This window comes from Schistocerca piceifrons, chromosome 6 (assembly GCF_021461385.2).
Source record: "Schistocerca piceifrons isolate TAMUIC-IGC-003096 chromosome 6, iqSchPice1.1, whole genome shotgun sequence".
Lineage (NCBI taxonomy): Eukaryota > Metazoa > Arthropoda > Insecta > Orthoptera > Acrididae > Schistocerca > Schistocerca piceifrons.
Genome location: NC_060143.1, coordinates 40005124 through 40023484, shown reverse-complemented (window position 1 = coordinate 40023484; position 18361 = coordinate 40005124). Strand labels below are relative to the sequence as shown.

Genomic DNA, 18361 nt, shown 5'->3' with positions numbered 1-18361 from the left:
AATTTCGCGTCTGTAGCACATCATATTCGTGGTGTTACAATTTTAATGGCCAGTATTGTAATTATTAAGGAGAACTCACTCGCACTCCGGCATCCAGCCTGCGCATGGTTGGAAACGCCGACCGGGACATCAGCCACAGTGTGCGCTTCGGCGACTTTAGCGCAGAGGCAGACGATGCGACAGGCGGGCAGCTGGAGACGAAGCCTGCCCCTCTTGGGCGTCCGGCTGGGCGACCGGGCGCCGTCCTGACGCTGACGCTGCACAGATGAGGGTGGACCCTCGATGTGATTAGGAAGTTGTAGCGCTGGTGCGCTTCGCCTTCCTCGTGGCGGCGTGGCGAGTTGTGACGTGGAGGTATGGAACTGCATGACGGCGTGCATATGCAATTTTTTTGGTGTTTTTTTTTTTTTTTTGTTTTTGAGGAATGATGAAAGGATAGTCAGAGGAGACAGTAAGAGAAGAGGAAATCGAACGGCCTAAGTGGCTGGCCGGTGGGTGTCGACAATGAGTCCCGCCCCGTGTCGTGAAGACCGCTCGTGGTTGCGCTACTGGAGTGGGGAACATTGGCGATTTTGGTGTGCGATGTCTTCCCTGGCTGCACTGGCCTCGGCGTCTTCCTGCTTTCTTCCAGAACGGTACTCTTCCTTCAGCCATGCTTCCGCACGGCGGACAGTGTATCCCAGTCGCGGGGCGTGTAGACGGAGTGGGAGTTGATGATGGCTAGCTCCTTCGCGGTGACCACCTCTTCCCAGATGGAACGCCAGTGGCCGAAGCAGTACCGGCGGTGGGGGAGGAGAGGCTTAGGCTGGTCTGGTGGGGTGAAGGGGTACGGGTTGTCCATGATGCCCCAGGACCCATCCTGCAGAGCCGCCGCAATCGCCTTGAGGGCGGGCTGCAGGTCAGGCACTCCTGGGATGGGTAGGCACCGTCTCACCTTCCTTGGTGGCTTCTCAGCGGGAGAGGAGCCGGACGGTGCCGTAGCACCTTTGCTTGCGGCTGTCCCCGCAGTGGGGGGATGCCCAGGCGGCAAGGCGTCGGTCTCCACGGGCGCCACCGCCTGCATCGCTGCAGGGGGCGAGGGGGCGGATGTCTGCGTGGCGGCGTCGACCCCTGCCGGCCGACTCACAGGGGAGGCGGCGGCAGGAACCGGCGGCGTCTTCGTGAGAGCTCGCAGCTCGTCACGCAGCTGCTGGAGCTGGCGATGAACAGCTACGAGCTCCTCCTGTAGCGCGGCTCTTTCGACCGCAGAGGCGGCTCGGAAGCTGGCCAGGGCTTGATCAGTGGCGGCTGCGAGGCGGCGCGGCTCGCACCCCCCGCCAGGGCGGGGGTGGGGGGGGGGGGAGGGGGCGGGGCAGCCGACAAGGCGGCAGACACCGCTGGGCGTGGAGCGGAGGTCTGGCGGCGAGCTGCCATGCGGTAGCTGCAACTGCATGAGTTTGCAGCGTGTGAACCGCCGCAGCTCACGCACTTGCTTGCGGTACCACGTAGTTTGGGGCACTTGAGCGTGTCGTGCGCTGCCGCGCACTTCAGACACGCGTTCGTGCAAGCACGTGCCATGTGCCCCATGTGCTGGCACTTGTAGCACTGGGCGACGTCCAGCTCCCGTCGTGTGCGTATCCGACGCGGCCGACGACTGCGGCCGCGGGTGTTCCCCAACGCTGCGACGAGGAACTCGAGCGCACCTGTCAACTTGCTTCCCTTGCGTCCAAACATTGCGAACCGGAGCGGAGCGGCGTGGAGGTGCGTGCGCGACGGCGTCCGGTGCGCGATCCTGTTGCTGACTGCATCATTTGCTACCAGCACGACTATGACGCTGGCTCGGGCACCAGATCGACACCCGGGGGCGTCTCCCACTGCAGAGGCGATTGTGCTCCCGGAGGCTACGGCTGCGACTGTGACGGTGGCTGCTGCATGCCCTGGCTATGTGTTCGATCTGTGAGCAACAGGAGGGCGGCAGTGTCTCCCAACTGGATTGTCCAAAGCTGGTTCCGATGCCGCTTGTGCAATCCCGTCGGACCGTGCATGATGTAGGTGGAACGGGACAACTTCTCAGACACCAAAATCCATTCCCATCTGCGATGCCCGCCAAACACAGAAAAGAACACTGATTGCTGTAACTCGGAAGGAAGGACACAAGGTCTCTGCGGCAGGCGTAGCAAATGGAGCAGAGTCTGGCGTCGACAATGCTGGAGATCCACTGCCGACTTTCCGTATTTGGGCAGAGAGCTATATGTGGATAGAAAAACTATCAGTGTCTGATCCTGTGCACGAGTGGCTCGCAACTTGTCCATCTGTGATTTGAAGGTCCTTATAAAGCGTGCGGCTTCACTATTCGACTGGTGAACACCACTGTCTGCACGAAACTGCTCATACTCTCGAGACGTGAACTGCAGCCCATTATCCGACACTGTCACTTCAAGTTCGGCTTCAGTGCAGAAGATCGACGTAAGAGATAGGACTGTGCTGACTGATGTCTTAGACTCCATTGGAACAACGAAGGGAAACTTGCTGTACGCATCGACAGCTACTAGACAGCGTGTGTTCCAGTATGGCCCAGCAAAATCTATGTGTAGGCGTTACCTAGGTCTATCAGGACGTGGTCACACAGAGCATTGCTGTGGGGAAACGGATTGATACCCTGCAGACATTTCACACTGTGAAGTCATGGCCTCTATTAGTGCATTCATTCCTGACTATGTACAATGGCGCCTTGCTAACTGCTTGGCGTGCACAGTAGCCCAGTGTCCTTGATGCAACAACCTGAGAACTTGGACTGAGGGATCATGACTCCAGCAGCTCCACTTTCGGTGTGTATTAGGGGGACGCACATCTCTACAGAGAATTGAAGCCGATGAGCAAAGTAGAGAGGAACCACCACTTGGCGAATCGCCTCCAGACTCTGTGGGCAACCACAATGAAAAAACACGAGCGCCAGCTGCAATACCGGGTCTAATGCCATGCAGAAGGTGATCAGAAAAATCTTCCAAAAACCAGATTTCTTCTGAATCAATACAAAGCTGCTTCAGAGCCAACAGGGAGTCTGAACAGGAGGTCCCTCCACATCCACACCTGCGTGGTGACCATTCAGAAAGATGCACAGTCATTGCTTTGATTAGTATCTAAAAAAGAATTCGATCGATAACATTGCATTTGTTTTTCACCTCTATTCTGTCATCACTGACCGGTCAAAAGGTGGAAAACACTTGTTTCCCTCCCCTTCCGAACAAACGAATGAACTTGCCCAACGCTTTGAACTGATCGAGGTGTCGCTGTGGTTAGCACACTGGACTCGCATTCGGGAGGACGACGGCTCACACCCGCGTCCGGCAATCCTGATTTACGTTGTCCGTGATTTTCCTAAATCACTTCAGGCAAATGCCGGAATGGTTCCTTAGAAAGGGCACTGCTGATTTCCTTCCCCATCCTTTCCTAATCCGAGCTTGTGCCCCGTCTCTAATGAGCCCGTTGTCGACGGGACGTTAAACACTAATTTCCTCCTCCTCCGATTTGAACGAAAGCTGGTTGCTGCTCATCGGCCACCATATCCTGTGTGAACTTTAGCATTTGTACCATTTGAAGTAGGATCGTTTTGACGTGAATTATTCGGTTCAGAAGTATGGAAAGAAGGACGGTGTGAAGACTATGGTTTGATGAGGTCATTAGAGATGGTACTCTATTTTTTGACTCAGCAGTCTACAGACAATCTCTTCCTCTCAGAGTATCACAAGCGTCGTACGTTCTCAGTTATTGGATATACTCCATTATCTTTCTCTACAGTATTCAAACTCCCTCTAGTACCACGGACGTTACTTCCTCGTGTCTTAGTAAATATTCTATGATTCTGTCCCTTCTTCTTATCAGTGGATTACATATATTTATTTCTTCATCGATTCTAAGGAGAAACTCCTCATTCTTTACCTCACGTCCACCTAATTTTCAACATTAACCTGTAGCACCACTATTAAAATGCTTCGATTCTCTTCTCTTCAGGTTTTCCCACAATCCATGTTTCATTGTCATACAATGCTGCCTCCAAACGTACATTCTCAGAAATTTCTTCCTCAAGTTCTGTCCCATGCTTGAGACTAGTAGACCTTTTTTTGGCCAGAAATGTCCTTTTTGCCAGTGCTAGTCTACTTTGTATGTACTCGTTGCTCCATCTCTAATGGGTTATTTTGCTGCCTACTTTCATATTTCTTTGATTTACTGTAAATCTAATCAGACTGTTCATTCCATTCACCACATCCTGTAATTCTTCTTCAGTTTCACTCTGTACAACAATGTCATCACCAAATCTTATCATTGATATCCTTTCGCCTTGAATTTTAATCCCACTCTCGAACCTTTCTTTTATTTCCGTCATTGCTTCTTTGGTGTATTGGTTGAGCTGTAGGGGCGAAAGACTACATCCCTGTCTTATATAATTTTTAATCCGTGCACTTCGTGTTGGTCTTCCAGTCTGTTTGTTCTTGTATGTATCGTATATTAATAATCTTTCCCTGTAGCTTACGCCTATATTTCTCAAAATTTCGAACATCTTGCAGCATGCTACACTGTCGAACGCTTTTTCTATCTCGACGAATCCTGCGAATCTTCAGGCTCTTTGCATTATTAACTGCAGAGTCAGAACTGCATCACTGGTCCCTTTACCTGACCTAAATGGAAACTGATCATCTAAGTGACGACGACAAAGATCCCGTCTTTCAGTACTGATGCACACCATGCCCGATCTCTTGCTGGAACCAAGAACTGTGTTCTGTACATAGTTCCGCGTAGTCAGCGCGTACACAACTTTCCCACTAGAGCGCGCCCCGCTAAGCACAACAGCGCAGGCGCAGCGCTCGTCCGTCTCCGCATTACGAGATGGCGCTGCCTTAGAGACGGACCAAATTCTGCTTCCGCCGATCCGCTTATTAATATGTAACACAGCCAATGAGATTACTGCTAATGTAGAACCTTTTCTCCTCGCTGATCACACTCGTGCAGTGATACCTGAATGTGCGAGGTATTGTAACGAGTGTACAGACCTCCGATTAGTCAGTCTGCATTAGTCTGTACGAGTCTGCATTTGTCTGCACCAGTCTGTAGCAGTCTGCTTTAGTCTGTACCAGTCTATAGTCAAATTTCAGTCAAAGGAACTTCAGATTGTCAGTTGTAAACAGCATCGAGAATCAACTTGCGTAATGTTATGCTTTTTATTTATTTTAATAAATGTGTGTGAAAATTAATCAAGTTCTGTTTAAAGTTGGTCACCGTCAATCTGCTACTCTAAGCGTGCGAGTGGCATTTGTATCGTCTGACCTAACGGCAGAAGGTAAACACACCACGATAAGACCACGAGACATATTGCTGACACTCGCCTACTTCGTTAGAGCGACAAGTCAAATAATCTGAAGGTGTGTGTACCGAAGGTCTTACAGTATGCACACCATAAACTGCGACTGAGGAATTCATCGCCCGCCGGAGTGGCCGTGCCGTTCCAGGCGCTACAGTGTGGAACCGAGCGACCGCTACGGTCGCAGGTTCGAATCCTGCCTCGGGCATGGATGTGTGTGATGTCCTTAGGTTAGTTACGTTTAATTAGTTCTAAGTTCTAGGCGACTGATGACCTCAGAAGAAGTTAAGTCGCATATTGCTGAGAGCCATTTGAGCCATTTGAGGAATTTCTTCGGTAGGTGACGCTACGTCAGTACTGTGTAACAGGCTGGGAATTTGGGTTGGATGGGAAACGTGCCCGGATGACCGAGGTGGTTAAGGTGACCGCTCTCGTTAAGCGGGATACCCGAGTTCGAGTTCCCGTATGAGACAAATTATCACCTGTTATCATTGATTCATTTCAACACCCAAATTCAGCTAACGCCATTCAAACCTTTGAACAACCTTTTCACTATCATTGTCGCTAATGGTAAATGTGATTCTATCTTATTCATGGAAAGTATATTAAAATCCACTGTAGGCTTACGCGACCTGAAGAACGTTGATGCACTGCGCATCCACATTGCTCTCTCGGGGCATTCCAGTTACTTTGGGAGATGCATCTCAGTTCCGGCATTTGCCTTAAAATCAAGAAAAACTCCTTAAAACCTCTGGGAAAATACATCCTAGACAAAAATGTGTAAGACTGGTGTGTCTATGTGTACGCCTGTGCCGCAATCACCGTAATGATAGGTCGAAATATAGATCGCTTTCTCGAGCCAGTTAAATGAGACGCCCGTTGTCGCCTTAGCTAGAGAGACTTTGCCTCTTTTCCTTAGTGCTGACTAGGAGCTGAAAAAGAGCTGAAGCAAAATAAACTTGTTAGCGTGGCTTACGCTATTATTCTTCATAATCTTTTGTACGCTCTCAGGTGGTTATCACTTTCGGTTGTATACGTTTGCTTGAGATCGTTTGCAAGCTCCATTTAGTACAGAGATTATCCATGAACACCCAGAACGTTTTGAGTGAAATCGGAAAATATGGAGTGTTGCTCATATCTTGGTTTTCTTCGTTGCAAACTATAGCAAACACTGGGCATCTCCAGAATAGCCTGTGTGTGTGTGTAGAGAGACGGAGCCGTGGCCTTGTGCGGCGATCTGCTGGCGCACTTTCTCCGGACGAGGCGGCGTTCCCACGGTGCCGCGGGTTCGACCTTCCGCGCGCGTCATCCACTCGCCGGCTTCCGTCACCGGCGCCGTGCTACGTGAGGGCCTCTCCACGGCCCGCCGCTCCGCTGATCAGACCTCGCTTACGGTCCCAGCGAAATGAGTGCTGTACTGCCGTACTGCATGAGATACTGGGCTGCTACTTGCTCTCGCTCGCCAGCAAAGGTCAGAGATCGAACGCGACCCAGTTCCGCATTATATGCGGATATCTGCCCCTTCCAGGGGCACGTAATACCAACCCACGCTTCACAGTCTCGTACTTCTTCTTTCCAGTTACATCCAAGATTGCCTAGCCAGTAACTCCATATCATTTTTACACTTCTCACATTCCAAGTGGCTCCCAGAACTGTCTTCAGCGCCGATTTCTAGAGGTAGACTTTCCCACGTGTACGTAGGTGAATTGGAGATAATGTAACAGACAGACTATGAAATGCAGTATTGTCAGATTTTCTCGATTAGAAAGCTTTTAGTTTTCAGTCGAATATTTGGTCGTAGATACTTGACGGTGTCGTACCTTGGAACACGTTTTCACAATTGGAGAAAGCCTAATTTTTCGAAATATGTTTTGCAGTTTCGGAAAAAACACTAGAAACATAAGAAGTGAATGCCATCATTTAATATCGGACTGAGAAAATATGTAAAACTTCTATTACAGAGCTGGCTAAAGCCGAAAGTCTGAAAATCTACCGAGGTACGATATTCTCCCCTACACGAAAAACTGAAAGCATGCGCTGAGCACTAAGACGGATGGCATTTGTACAAAAACAAACGTGACAGAATATTTCACCGTGGAATCCGACAGTTTTTGGTGGAATCGTTACTACGAGTAAAAAGTTAGTCAGCAGCGCTATTTGGAACGCAAGAGACTTTGGATTCCGTCGACAAAGACTGGGTAATGAGAACTGAAGAGGGCGAATAAATCCATCTGCTGAGTAGACGGGCTTGGCTGTGGAGAACTGGTAGTGTGTTATTCTGATAGGTTTGTCAAACAGAGGCTGAACCATACTTGAATACTATTACGCCTCAATAATGGATCGCTTGAGAAGGGTTAAACACAGCAAGATTTGCAGGCAAGACAATGCTCCGGACAGAATAATACGTCACAATGAAGAAAACTCGTTTTCGAAACTTAAAACTGATTTCTCACCAAGTTATTTTCTTAAAGCACTTTCATCACGTTTCCTGAGGAGAAAATTTGGTTTGGTCGGATGAAATGTCCAACAAACGAGAAGTTCCTTCATAAAGGAAAAAATTAGTTGGTTTTCTATAACTGCGTTACTGACTAGATATAAAAATAGTGATTTGCCGGACTGAACTTTTATCCTATGGAAACAGGAATTTTTTAACAAAGTGTTTATTATTAAAGTACAGATGAAACAGTGATACGCGAGGTCACAATAACTGGCTTACGTCTGACATCTAGTGGGAAACATATCTTTGGTTGAGTATCCTCGGGGAAGACTGATCGAGATATGAACGCGGGGAAAGAGTACGTGTGATCCGAGATTCGAGCTACGGCGCTCCCACAAACCAGTCTACGTTTATTGTTTGAGTCGCTCACAATGAAGCTATTTCTTTGTATTTAATAATATATTTATTTATATATTCTAATCCACTTTCTCGATAGCAACGACAAAGACATATATGTGATTCATTATGAAAAACATATCTTTCTTCATTTTTATGGTTACAATATCTATCATATCTCTTTTCCTTATTTCTATTTGTATCTGTTGCTATCAGTGTAATATTTGCATAATTACCTGTATGTTACTCTATAAGCAGTTATCCTGAGGCGTTTTTTCGTATTCTAAATCGAGTGTCTATTTCCAGTTTCAGAAACGAAGCCTTAACCTTTCGTTACTTCAGTCTGTTTTGACTAATTCTACTATTATCATTACCATCTGCTGTTGTAGTGTTATTACATATATTACTACTATAGCAACAGCTCAACAAGTATTTCAAATATCAATAGGTCCTATCACCTGTACCAACACCTTGATTTTACTGCAGGAACTACTGGTACTACAGCTACTATTACTACTAAAGCTTACGTTACCATTTGTAATACCGTTATTCCACCGCAGTCAGAGTCCTCACAGGATACAGTGCCCCGATGCGCAATGGCCAATTTTCATCCAAAGCGCTGGGCGATTTCATTCGTTTGTTTGGAAGTGGATGCATTTATTGTGATATTTGTATCTAATTTAAGACACTGCGAGAAATTTGAAAAAGTTTTCAATGAAAAATAGGGGGCGCTATGACTTTGTGTTTGATGTGTGTTAAATAATATGGTACTGCATCTGAAATTTTAGATAACATATTGAAATTTTCTTTAGACTTGGGTGGAGCGCTCTCTCTCTCACCAATCTCAAGAAAGCTGAACTGATGTAGCACACTCAACTGCGATCAGTGATAAAGCTACAATGAGTTATCCACAAGATTTCTCATATTTCGTAAACTGTGATATTTTGGTAGATAATAACACTCGAAGAGGAGAGTATTTTTCCACGCGGTTATTATGCAAAATTTTATTACCTACCGTGTTAGTCCACTAACTATAAACTTTTCCGATGAAAGAATGTATTTTTCAAGGGCCATCGAGAACTGGTGAAATGAGAAATGCTGTGGTTGTTCGAACAATGTAAGCGAAGACGTTATACGTTTATTTTTGTACTGAGGATGTGCTTCTTTATAAGCTAGTGGCCTTACTTTTCCTCAGTTCCTCACTTAATAAACCGCTGTTTCACACTTTTCTCACAATTCTGTCTGCACATTTTAATGAGATGACATTGTGTACGCTCCGCAAAAGAAGTAAATTTTAACACAGCAACAAGAGAACTCTCGGTTTTAATCAAAGTTCACCACTCATGAAGTGTCTCTGAAAGTTAACAGCCTCGTGATGACTGGGTGTTGTGTGATGTCCTTAGGTTAGTTAGGTTTAAGTAGTTCTAAGTTCTAGGGGACTGATGACCATAGATGTTAAGTCCCATAGTGCTCAGAGCCATCTGAACCATTTTTTGAAAGTTAACAACTGTCTCTGTTTAACAAGCCACGCGAAAATAAATTGCTACTCTTGTTGCACTTTCAGCGGAATTCTTTTTCAGATATTCACGAAAGCAGAGGTGACAGGACATCTTTCTGAATGGTCACCGTGTAACACCGGAAATGCATATCCTTCTATTTCATGTATTGTACTATAGATTTTTCCTTATTTTGTTACCTGAAGATATGACATTTCTGTGTCTTTATATATTGTAATTGTTTTACTGTTTGTATATATATATATATATATATATATATATATATATATATATATATATATATATATATATATGCATTTATGTTGGTTTGTTTTGTGAATATTATTTGTATTTATACGCTGGGTCTGGCCTAGGGAAAACTACGCTATCGGAAGAATACATCGATAGGTCGTGTGGAGAACAAAAGTGTTAGGATCTTTGGTAGTGTTAACTCTGTCGCGTGGAGCGCGGGCAGAGGGAGTCTGGCTGGAGTAGTGCAGTGGAGCAGGTGTGTTGTGTGAAGCTCCCGCGAGTTGCCGCGCTTTGGGGGTTTGGCAGCATGTAATTGAGCTCCACTTGCGATGATAGTTTCTGACATGGTGTCGCGGACGGGAAGCATTAGCTGGCACACATCAAGAGCCCGTTTCGTCTGGTGACCGTGTCGAGAAGAAGGCGCGCCAACATCCAGCTTCAGCAACAGCGACGGCCGACAATGAGTGACTGTCGCCACCTCCTCGATCGACGGCTTCAAACCTTCAATCAGCCAACAAGGAAGACCAAAAGCACGTAAAGTTTCAGAACTGTATGGCAGACCTCAGCTTGTCAAACTTTTAAAATTGTTGCATCACAAAATTATAGCAACTTAGCATGAACATTTGTTGCTCATTGTCCCAATTGCATTACCAAGCAGGGTCCCTTCCTTTTCCGGAATGAACTCGAGTGTCGTTGAAATTCAAACGCCAGCATTAAAGTAAAAGCATTCGATTTCACTGCTTTAATTTCAAAGTTCAGTTTAGGTATTCATAGCTGGCTACAATATTTAGATTACACAAAGCACAAATTAAGAGTGCGAGTTTTGTTTGCATATTTTAGCTTACCTGTGACTGCAGCTCAGCTTGGTACGTACTAAATTTTACTATTGTTAATTGTTCAGAATCATTTAATTCAAGTTCAAAGTTAAATCTCTTATTTCTAAATTGCGTAGATTCAAGTAGCTTTTGAAATGATTGTTGAGGTAGTCCAAGACTAACTGTATTTTACTGAATTTCGATATGCTTCAGAAAGAAAGTTCACTATTAATTTCAGTCACTAAATTAACTTTCAATTTTCCGGTTTTCTTAATTCTTTTGCTAAATTAAGTCAGAGTGTAGCGAAATTTATTACTTCTGACAAACTTTCAGTTTTCACACTACACGTGTCAACCTTCAGTTGCCACGCTTCTAGTGCTAATTATATGTGTAATAACCTTTCTTTTTCAGTTACTATAGTAATTGTCCATAGGACTGGCGACCGTAATTTCCCCCAAATCTCAAATATCTAATTACCGCTAGTTAATTGTTAACGTAACGGCCGCCCCATTTACTTTCTTTATTAACTTTACCCCTTTTCAAAATTAATTTCCACCAGTTTCATTTGCATTTTTCCTTTCATTTAGATGTAACCCTTTCCTCCCTCTTTACCGACAGATTAACTTCGGTGACGATAGCTTTTCCCAAATTTACATTAGGTACACGCGGTTTAATTTTTCACTGTCATTAAGGTCGATAAGTGAGGGGGAGGTTACAACCATGCAAGTCTGAGCTTGGAGGAGCCCCACTTAATATTTACAAAAAATATGAAAGTAGGCTCCAGTTTAGAACGGCACTTCCCCTCCACTCGTCGGCATTTCCCTACAGCGCCTGCCCACAACTACCATTGTCACAGCGCGTGCCCTGCCGATAGCACACACACCGGCCACCTTAGTCTGCGAGCACTTTTCTTTCGATCATGTTTAGGTCACTGATCCTTAGAGCACGGCCAAGTAGTGTACTGCCTTATATCGACAAACACCATGTTTCTTGATTGTAGGAAGAGAAAGACAACAGACATTAGTATTATTGGACTATACAGTTTCTCGTTATCCTCTGCACAATCTATGTTACGAAGTCGCGCAGAAAACCAATGCCATCTACTTTTTTATGTGAAAGCTCTTAAAGATATTTAAATAAAACAGTCATATGTTATTATTATTCTAAATATTTATTCTTCAAGACTAAATATTTGCAGCCATTTAACGCTAGACGTCTCCGAGTTGTTGTATGCAACATCACGGCTTGTAACGTAGCTATGTCGGTGCATGGGGAACAGCGGTTCCAACCGCAAGAGTTCATCCACACGTGAAGCATCCACCGCTTCAGCATGTCGCTGCCACACATCTGCGACATCTGGAACAATCCGGCGACACCTTGGGTCCACTGTCATCGATCAGCCTCCGTAACGTCCTGATTTCGCCCATCTGATTTTCATATGTTTCCAGAACTTAAAGGGCTTCACTTTGATGGTGATGAAGCGGTGCAGGCAGAGGTGAGGTTGTGGCTCCGCCAACAAAGTTAAACATTCCTTCGTGACTGTCAACAAGCTGTTCTCTCGCTCGGAGAAAAGTGTTCGTCGCAAGAGTGATTAATATTGAAATATAAATTCAAGTTAAGGCAAAAAAAATTACACGTCACGAAGGAATTACCCAAATGGGGGGAAAGACATTAGATGTAGATGTACAGAAGAAAAATGATTACTAAAAATGGTTCAAATTACTAAAATTAATTTAACATTTCACGATGCCACTGTGTCTGCAGTACATTAGGACTTTGTTATTATGAAACAGATCTGATGGTGGTCATTAAAGACCGAAACCGGTAATCTGTTAACAAAAAGTTTGTGACTATAGACGTAAATTAAAGGAAACTTATTACTAAAAATGGTTTAAATGGCTCTAAGTATTACGGGACTTAACATCTCAGGTCATCAGTCCCCTAGACGTAGAACTACTTAAATCTAACTAACCTAAGGACATCCATGCCCGAGGCAGCAATCGAACCTACGACCGTAGCAGCAGCGCGGTTCCGGACTGAAGCGCCTAGAACCGCTCGGGGACAGCGGCCGGCTATGATTACTATTTCCAGAATTACAAAGAGATGATTTTTTGGTGGCACGTTTCCCGAACTGCCAAAATGCAGATTTCTACAACCAAGGTCAGCGTCCGTTTATCATTTGCTGAGAAAAAAATGTCGTATTGAATTCTGAATATGTAGGGAAATGGTGGCACCAAGTTCCATGGTAACAGCTTCATTTGCTAGAGATAATCAAAACGACATGAGTACATGAGCTGTGTGGGAAAAGTAATGAGACTGCATCTTTTATCTACCAAAATTTTTATTTTTTTGAAACAGCAATATTGTCCACTTCAGTGTGGTTCGTTTTGGCAACTATACACTGGTGGGGGTCATTGTTCCCCGCCCTATTAACAGCGCTGAACGGATGCAGCGTTCAAGCCTTTAACAAGTCCATAACATTCTTCTGAATGTTCTCTGGAGACCCAAATCAACGTCGTTTTAAAACATTTTTCAATTTCGGGAAAAGAAAAATGTCACAAGGACTCAAATCAGGTGAATAGGGGGCCTGTGGATCTACACGAACGTCATCTGAGGTCAAAAATTCCGTAATGGAAGTCGCCGTGTGACATAAGGCATTGTCATAATGCAGCACCTTCTTATTGCAATGTCTGCTCTCACTCGATTCAGCCTTTACCTGAGCCTTTCAATGACATCTTTTTAAAACATTTGGTTAGCAATTTGTCGTGGACGAACCAGTTCTTTAAGCACGGTACCCCAACTGTTGATTTGATCATTCGAGTTTTTTTCGGTCGCGGAGGTGTATAAGTGCCACTCCTCACCTTGCCGCTTTATCTCAGGGTCGTACTCAAAAATCCAGGATTCATCATCTGTGATCACAAGACTGAATCATTGGTGATGGTTGGCAGTCATCACAAGCAGATCAACGCACACCTTTCCTCGGTTGTCCTTCTGCTCAGTGGTGAGGTTTTTTTTGCACCATTATGGAACTGACTTTTCACATGCACAAATCTTCGGTCAAAATTCGATCTACAGTGAAAGTGCTTTTTTAAATTTTTTTGTTTTAACTTAGAGTGAAAGTGTTTAACAGGTCAGCCATCGACGTTGTTATTAAATGTCGGTCTGATTTCACGAGAGTACGCAAACGTTCGAGGTTATTGCTACTTTTTGAAGTTGGAGATGCCCCTGAGCGAGGTTCAACTTCAACGTTTTCTCGACCTTCAAAAAAATTATTTGTGCCAGCGAAAAACTTGTGTTCCCGATAGGGAATGTTCCCCATAGGCTTTTTCTACTTTTCTAATATCACACTCGCGACTTCCCCTTTTTTAACACTAAAGTTGATGGCATACGGTTGCTGTAAATTCCTCTATTCCATTTTCGTAACATACAACAAAAACCCAGTTTCACTCATGGCGCTCTCAAAAAATCACGTTATTTCTGTACGGATCTGAAACTCGGAGTGAGCATCTGGAGGGGGTGAGTGCAACGGCCTACACAACTAGAACAACACAGCGTTTTCTCACACACTCTGTACCTAATGCATCGTAGGAGGAAACACACTTGCTCACAGGATGAGTACCGCAGTTCTGGAACCGCAGAGGCTGGCGGACCTGCATGGAGACGGGGGGCGACCTTTAGCCGTGCTGGACGCCTGTGGGCGCACGCGGGCCCTGCTGCCCGATTCACGAGCGCCCGGGCCGGTGGTCACCGCCTCCACCGTGGGAACGACTCACCGCCTCACCGCCTCGCCTCGCGCTTCTGGTGCACCCACCTAGGCGTCTCTCAGCCCGGACTACTCTCAACGAATTTTCCTCACAAACTGGAACATCTGCATTTATGTGAGACGTATCGTACTTACCTGAACAGAAGTGGAAGGAGAGTAACGACCAGATGTGACTGGCGAAATCGGCACACTAGTTCTTGTCCCATCGGAATGTCTTCTAGTTTAAGATGCAGCAAGGTCTGCTAAGCAAAGAGTTGAAACTGTTTACGAGATTATGAAACAAAGGAAGTCTTTGATGTTCTTCTCCTGTGAGGGTGCTATGAATGACAACCAAAGAGGTCCTGCTATTAAATAAAATGGCAACTATTTGTCCGGCTGTATGGCGGACGACAGTCGGTTTAGCATCCCATCGCTCTCTGCGACGCCTCCACACCCGTCTTCGGCCAGAAATCTCATTGACAGGAGTTGAGCTGCATTCAGTGATAAGTTCCGCTCCGAATGGAGCGCTGATGACCAGCAAAGATGTGTCTGGATAAGTCCCGAACAGTGGTCTTACATCACGCCGGCTGCTGCCTGTCATACAGCCCGGCAACCATGAGTAATGGTCTGGGTGCAATTTTATTTAATAGTAGGACCCCTCTGGTTGTCATCCATGCCGGCCGGAGTGGCCCAGCGGTTCTAGGCGCTACAGTCTGGAGCCGCGCGACCGCTACGGTCGCAGGTCCGAATCCTGCCTCCGGGATGGATGTGTGAGATATCCTTAGGTCAGTTAGGTTTAAGTAGTTCTAAGTTCTAGGAGACTGATGACCTGAGCAATGAAGTACCATAGTGCTCAGAGCCACTTGAACCATTTTGTCATCCGTGGCGCCCTTACACGTGAAGAATATAAAGACTTCTTTTGCTTAAAAATGTCATAAACAGTTTTAACTCTTAAACTCGGCCTCGTAAGCCTTGCTGCATCTTTAACTAGAGGACATTCCGACAGTACATGAACTGGTGTGCCGATTTCGCAAGTCATATCTGGTCGTTAATCTCCTATCACTTCTGTTCAGGTAAGTACGGTACGTTTCGGGTAAATGTAGATGTTCCATGTAGTTGGGGAAATTCGGTGAGAATAGTCTGGGCGAAAAGACGGCAAGGCGGGTGCACCGGTAGCGCGACGTGGCCTACTGCAGCGACGAGATGAGGCGTTCCCACGAAAGAGGTAATGACCGCCGGAAGAATTTTAACATCTCGTCGACACTGTGGTCATTAGACAAGGTGCACAAGCTGAGCCGTGGTAAAAATTGCTGTTTTGAAGAGCGCGCCGCAGCGCGTTGTGTAAAGCAGTCGCCCTCCGTTTCTGGCGGTGGCGCCGCTGTGGCAGTCGCAGCTTTGGTGTCTCCCTCTGGTGGGAAAGGGGAAAGGTTGCCTGTTCACGTGGATTTAAGGGGCGCTATGAGCTCGCCAGTCGGTCAGTCTGGGTCAGTCTCTCGTCCCCAGCTTGCTAGTCTGTCTCCCGTCCGAATTTGTGAGACAGTCAGTGCTTGTCTGTGGTCCGGAGTGCTAGTATGTCTTTCGTTCGGATCAATCTTTAAAGCCGGATAAATGAGTGTCTTTCCATTCCGCCAGTAAGAGAACTGAGCGAATGGTCGCCCGGTCGGCGCTTAGTTCCTGCATCTGAGTCTGCGGGTTAGGCCGCCAGTCTGCTCGAGTTGTTCAGGCAATGGTCATTGGCGGTTGGATCGATCGGTTGGTCGGTCGCGCACTGAGACACAAGATGACTTGTCCGTCTTGAGCGTCGGCGCATGCGAGGTCGCCACGTGAGTCCAGTGGGCCGCGGCGTATAGCGAGGGATAGTGGCTTCGCGGTCGACACGAGAGCAACAGGAGTCAACCCACGACATCGGTCTGGCCAGTGCGAGCTGCGACGCCTGCGTCCGTCGAAGCGGCTGGCAGCGGACGGTTCGGGAGAGCGATTTGGGGGTGCTGCGCCAGGTCATCTCGAGAAATAGCAGTTTATTAAAAGTTAAGTGATCGGTGATATGTTAAATTCTACTTGTTTTCTTGGCCAGTGTCTCGTCCCCCAGCTTGCTCGTATGTCTCTTGTCCGCATTTGTTAGGCAGTTAGTGTCTGCCTGTCGTTCGGAGCTGCCTCTGTCATGTTTGTCGGATTCGGTGTGTTAACGAATTTACTGCTTGGAGTGTAACGGCCTAATTCCTGAAATATGTTTTGATCTTGCCTATCATCTTCAGAGGCGGTATCTGTGTACTGTAGAGCATGTTAACTTGTTTGGCCAACCTTGTATAATTTTATATAAGATTGCATTTCATGGGCTTTTATTTAAATGGTCATTTTGGTATATAAAGTTGCCACCCTTCCACCGTAAGACTTTTCTGAGAAGTTAAAATCAAGTTGCACCTTCGGTGGCATATTTTAATTTTAGTGTTTTGTACCATTTACATCCCTCTTACGGGGTGCATAGTTTATGTGCCTGTGTAAATTGTTAAAACTCTTAGTTTAAAGTAATCTGGTGTGTTGCAGATTTGCACCAGTGTAGTCTTTCAGAGGTTGTTATCAGCGGTCGTAACTACAGCCGTGTCAAAAGGGAGCGCCAAGGTCCTCAGCCCAAAAGCTCATACAGTAAGTAGAATAAATTCTCAAGAAAATTCTTTGAATATAAATCCCGGTTGGATGGTGTCTGTCAAGGATGGGGAAGGAAATCGGCCGTTCCTTTCAAAGGAGCAACCTACCAATTTAGGGAAATCGAGAAAAACCTAAATTTTGATGGCCGGACAGAGTCTGAAACGTTGTCCTTCTGAATGAGAGTCCAGTGTGCTAACCATTGGTCCATCTCGCACTGTGATGACCGCCGGCCCCGGCGCTCGTGAATCGGCCAGCAGGGGCTGCGTGCGCCCACTGGCGTCCGGCACGGACGAAGATCGCTCCCCGTCTCCCTGCAGATCCGCCAGCCTTTGCTGCCACATCTTATGAGCAAGTGTGTTCCCTCCTATGACGTACGACGTACGAAATACGTGAGAAAAGTAATGAGACTGACAGCACCCCAAGCGATCTCGAAACACTGTGTTGTTCTACTTGTTTAGGCCGTTGCTCTCATCCGCTCCAGATGCTCATACCGAGATTCAGCTCCGTACAGCCATCACGTGAGTTTTGAGAGCGCCATAAGCGAAACTGGGTTTTTATTATGTGTTACGAAAATGGAAGAGCGGAATTTAGAGCAACGCTATGCCATCAACTTCTGTGCTAAACTTGGGGAATCTGCGGGTGTGACCTTTGAAAAGTAGACAATTCTTATCGAAAACACAAGTGTTTCGCTGGCACAAATAATTTTTTGGAAGGCCGAGAACTCGTTGAAGTTGAACCTCGCTCAGGGAAATATTCCACTTCAAAAATTGACAAAAATGTCGAACGCGTGCGTGCTCTTGTGAGATCAGACCGAAGTTCAACAACAAGAATGATGGCCGACCTGTTACACTTAAACACTTTCACTGTACATCGAATAGTGACAGAAGATTTGCACAGGTGGACGGTTAGTGCCAAAATAGTGCCGAAAAACCTCACAACTGAGCAGAAGGACAATCGAAGAAACGTGTGCCTTGATCTTGTGAGGATTACCAATTACCCGAATGGTTTAGTCTTGTGGTCACAGATGATGAATCGAGGATTTTTGAATACGATCCTGAGACAAAGTGAGGAGTGGCACAAAGAGAGACAGCTCGAATGATCAAATCAAAGATCAAAACAATCCTGATTCGCTTTTTTTGACAGTTGGGGTGTCGTTCACAAAGATTTTGTCCCCCCAGGACAAATTGTCAACCAAATGTTTTGAAATGGCGTCCCTGAAAGGCGGAGGATAAGGATGAATCG

At 46.1% G+C, this 18361-nt stretch overlaps 1 protein-coding gene across 1 annotated transcript; it reads right to left on the bottom strand.

Annotated features, from left to right (window-relative positions):
* Window positions 1-646: 646 nt before the first annotated feature.
* LOC124802852 (verprolin-like) lies at window positions 647-17460 on the bottom strand. Its single transcript, XM_047263874.1, has 2 exons — window positions 17317-17460; window positions 647-1771 (listed from the first exon to the last, which is right to left on the bottom strand). Exons 1-2 carry the CDS (start codon window positions 17458-17460, stop codon window positions 647-649), a joined length of 1269 nt encoding a protein of 422 aa, XP_047119830.1.
* Window positions 17461-18361: the final 901 nt, after the last annotated feature.

Bases quoted from the DNA above. Each gene is read 5' to 3' on its own strand.
- LOC124802852 (XM_047263874.1), bottom strand. From the start codon at position 17,460: ATGTGGCAGCAAAGGCTGGCGGATCTGCAGGGAGACGGGGAGCGATCT. The intron at 1,772-17,316 runs GTTAGCACACTG...AGTCAGCAACAG, and splicing joins CAGTGCGAGATGGACCAATG to GATCGCGCACCGGACGCCGT.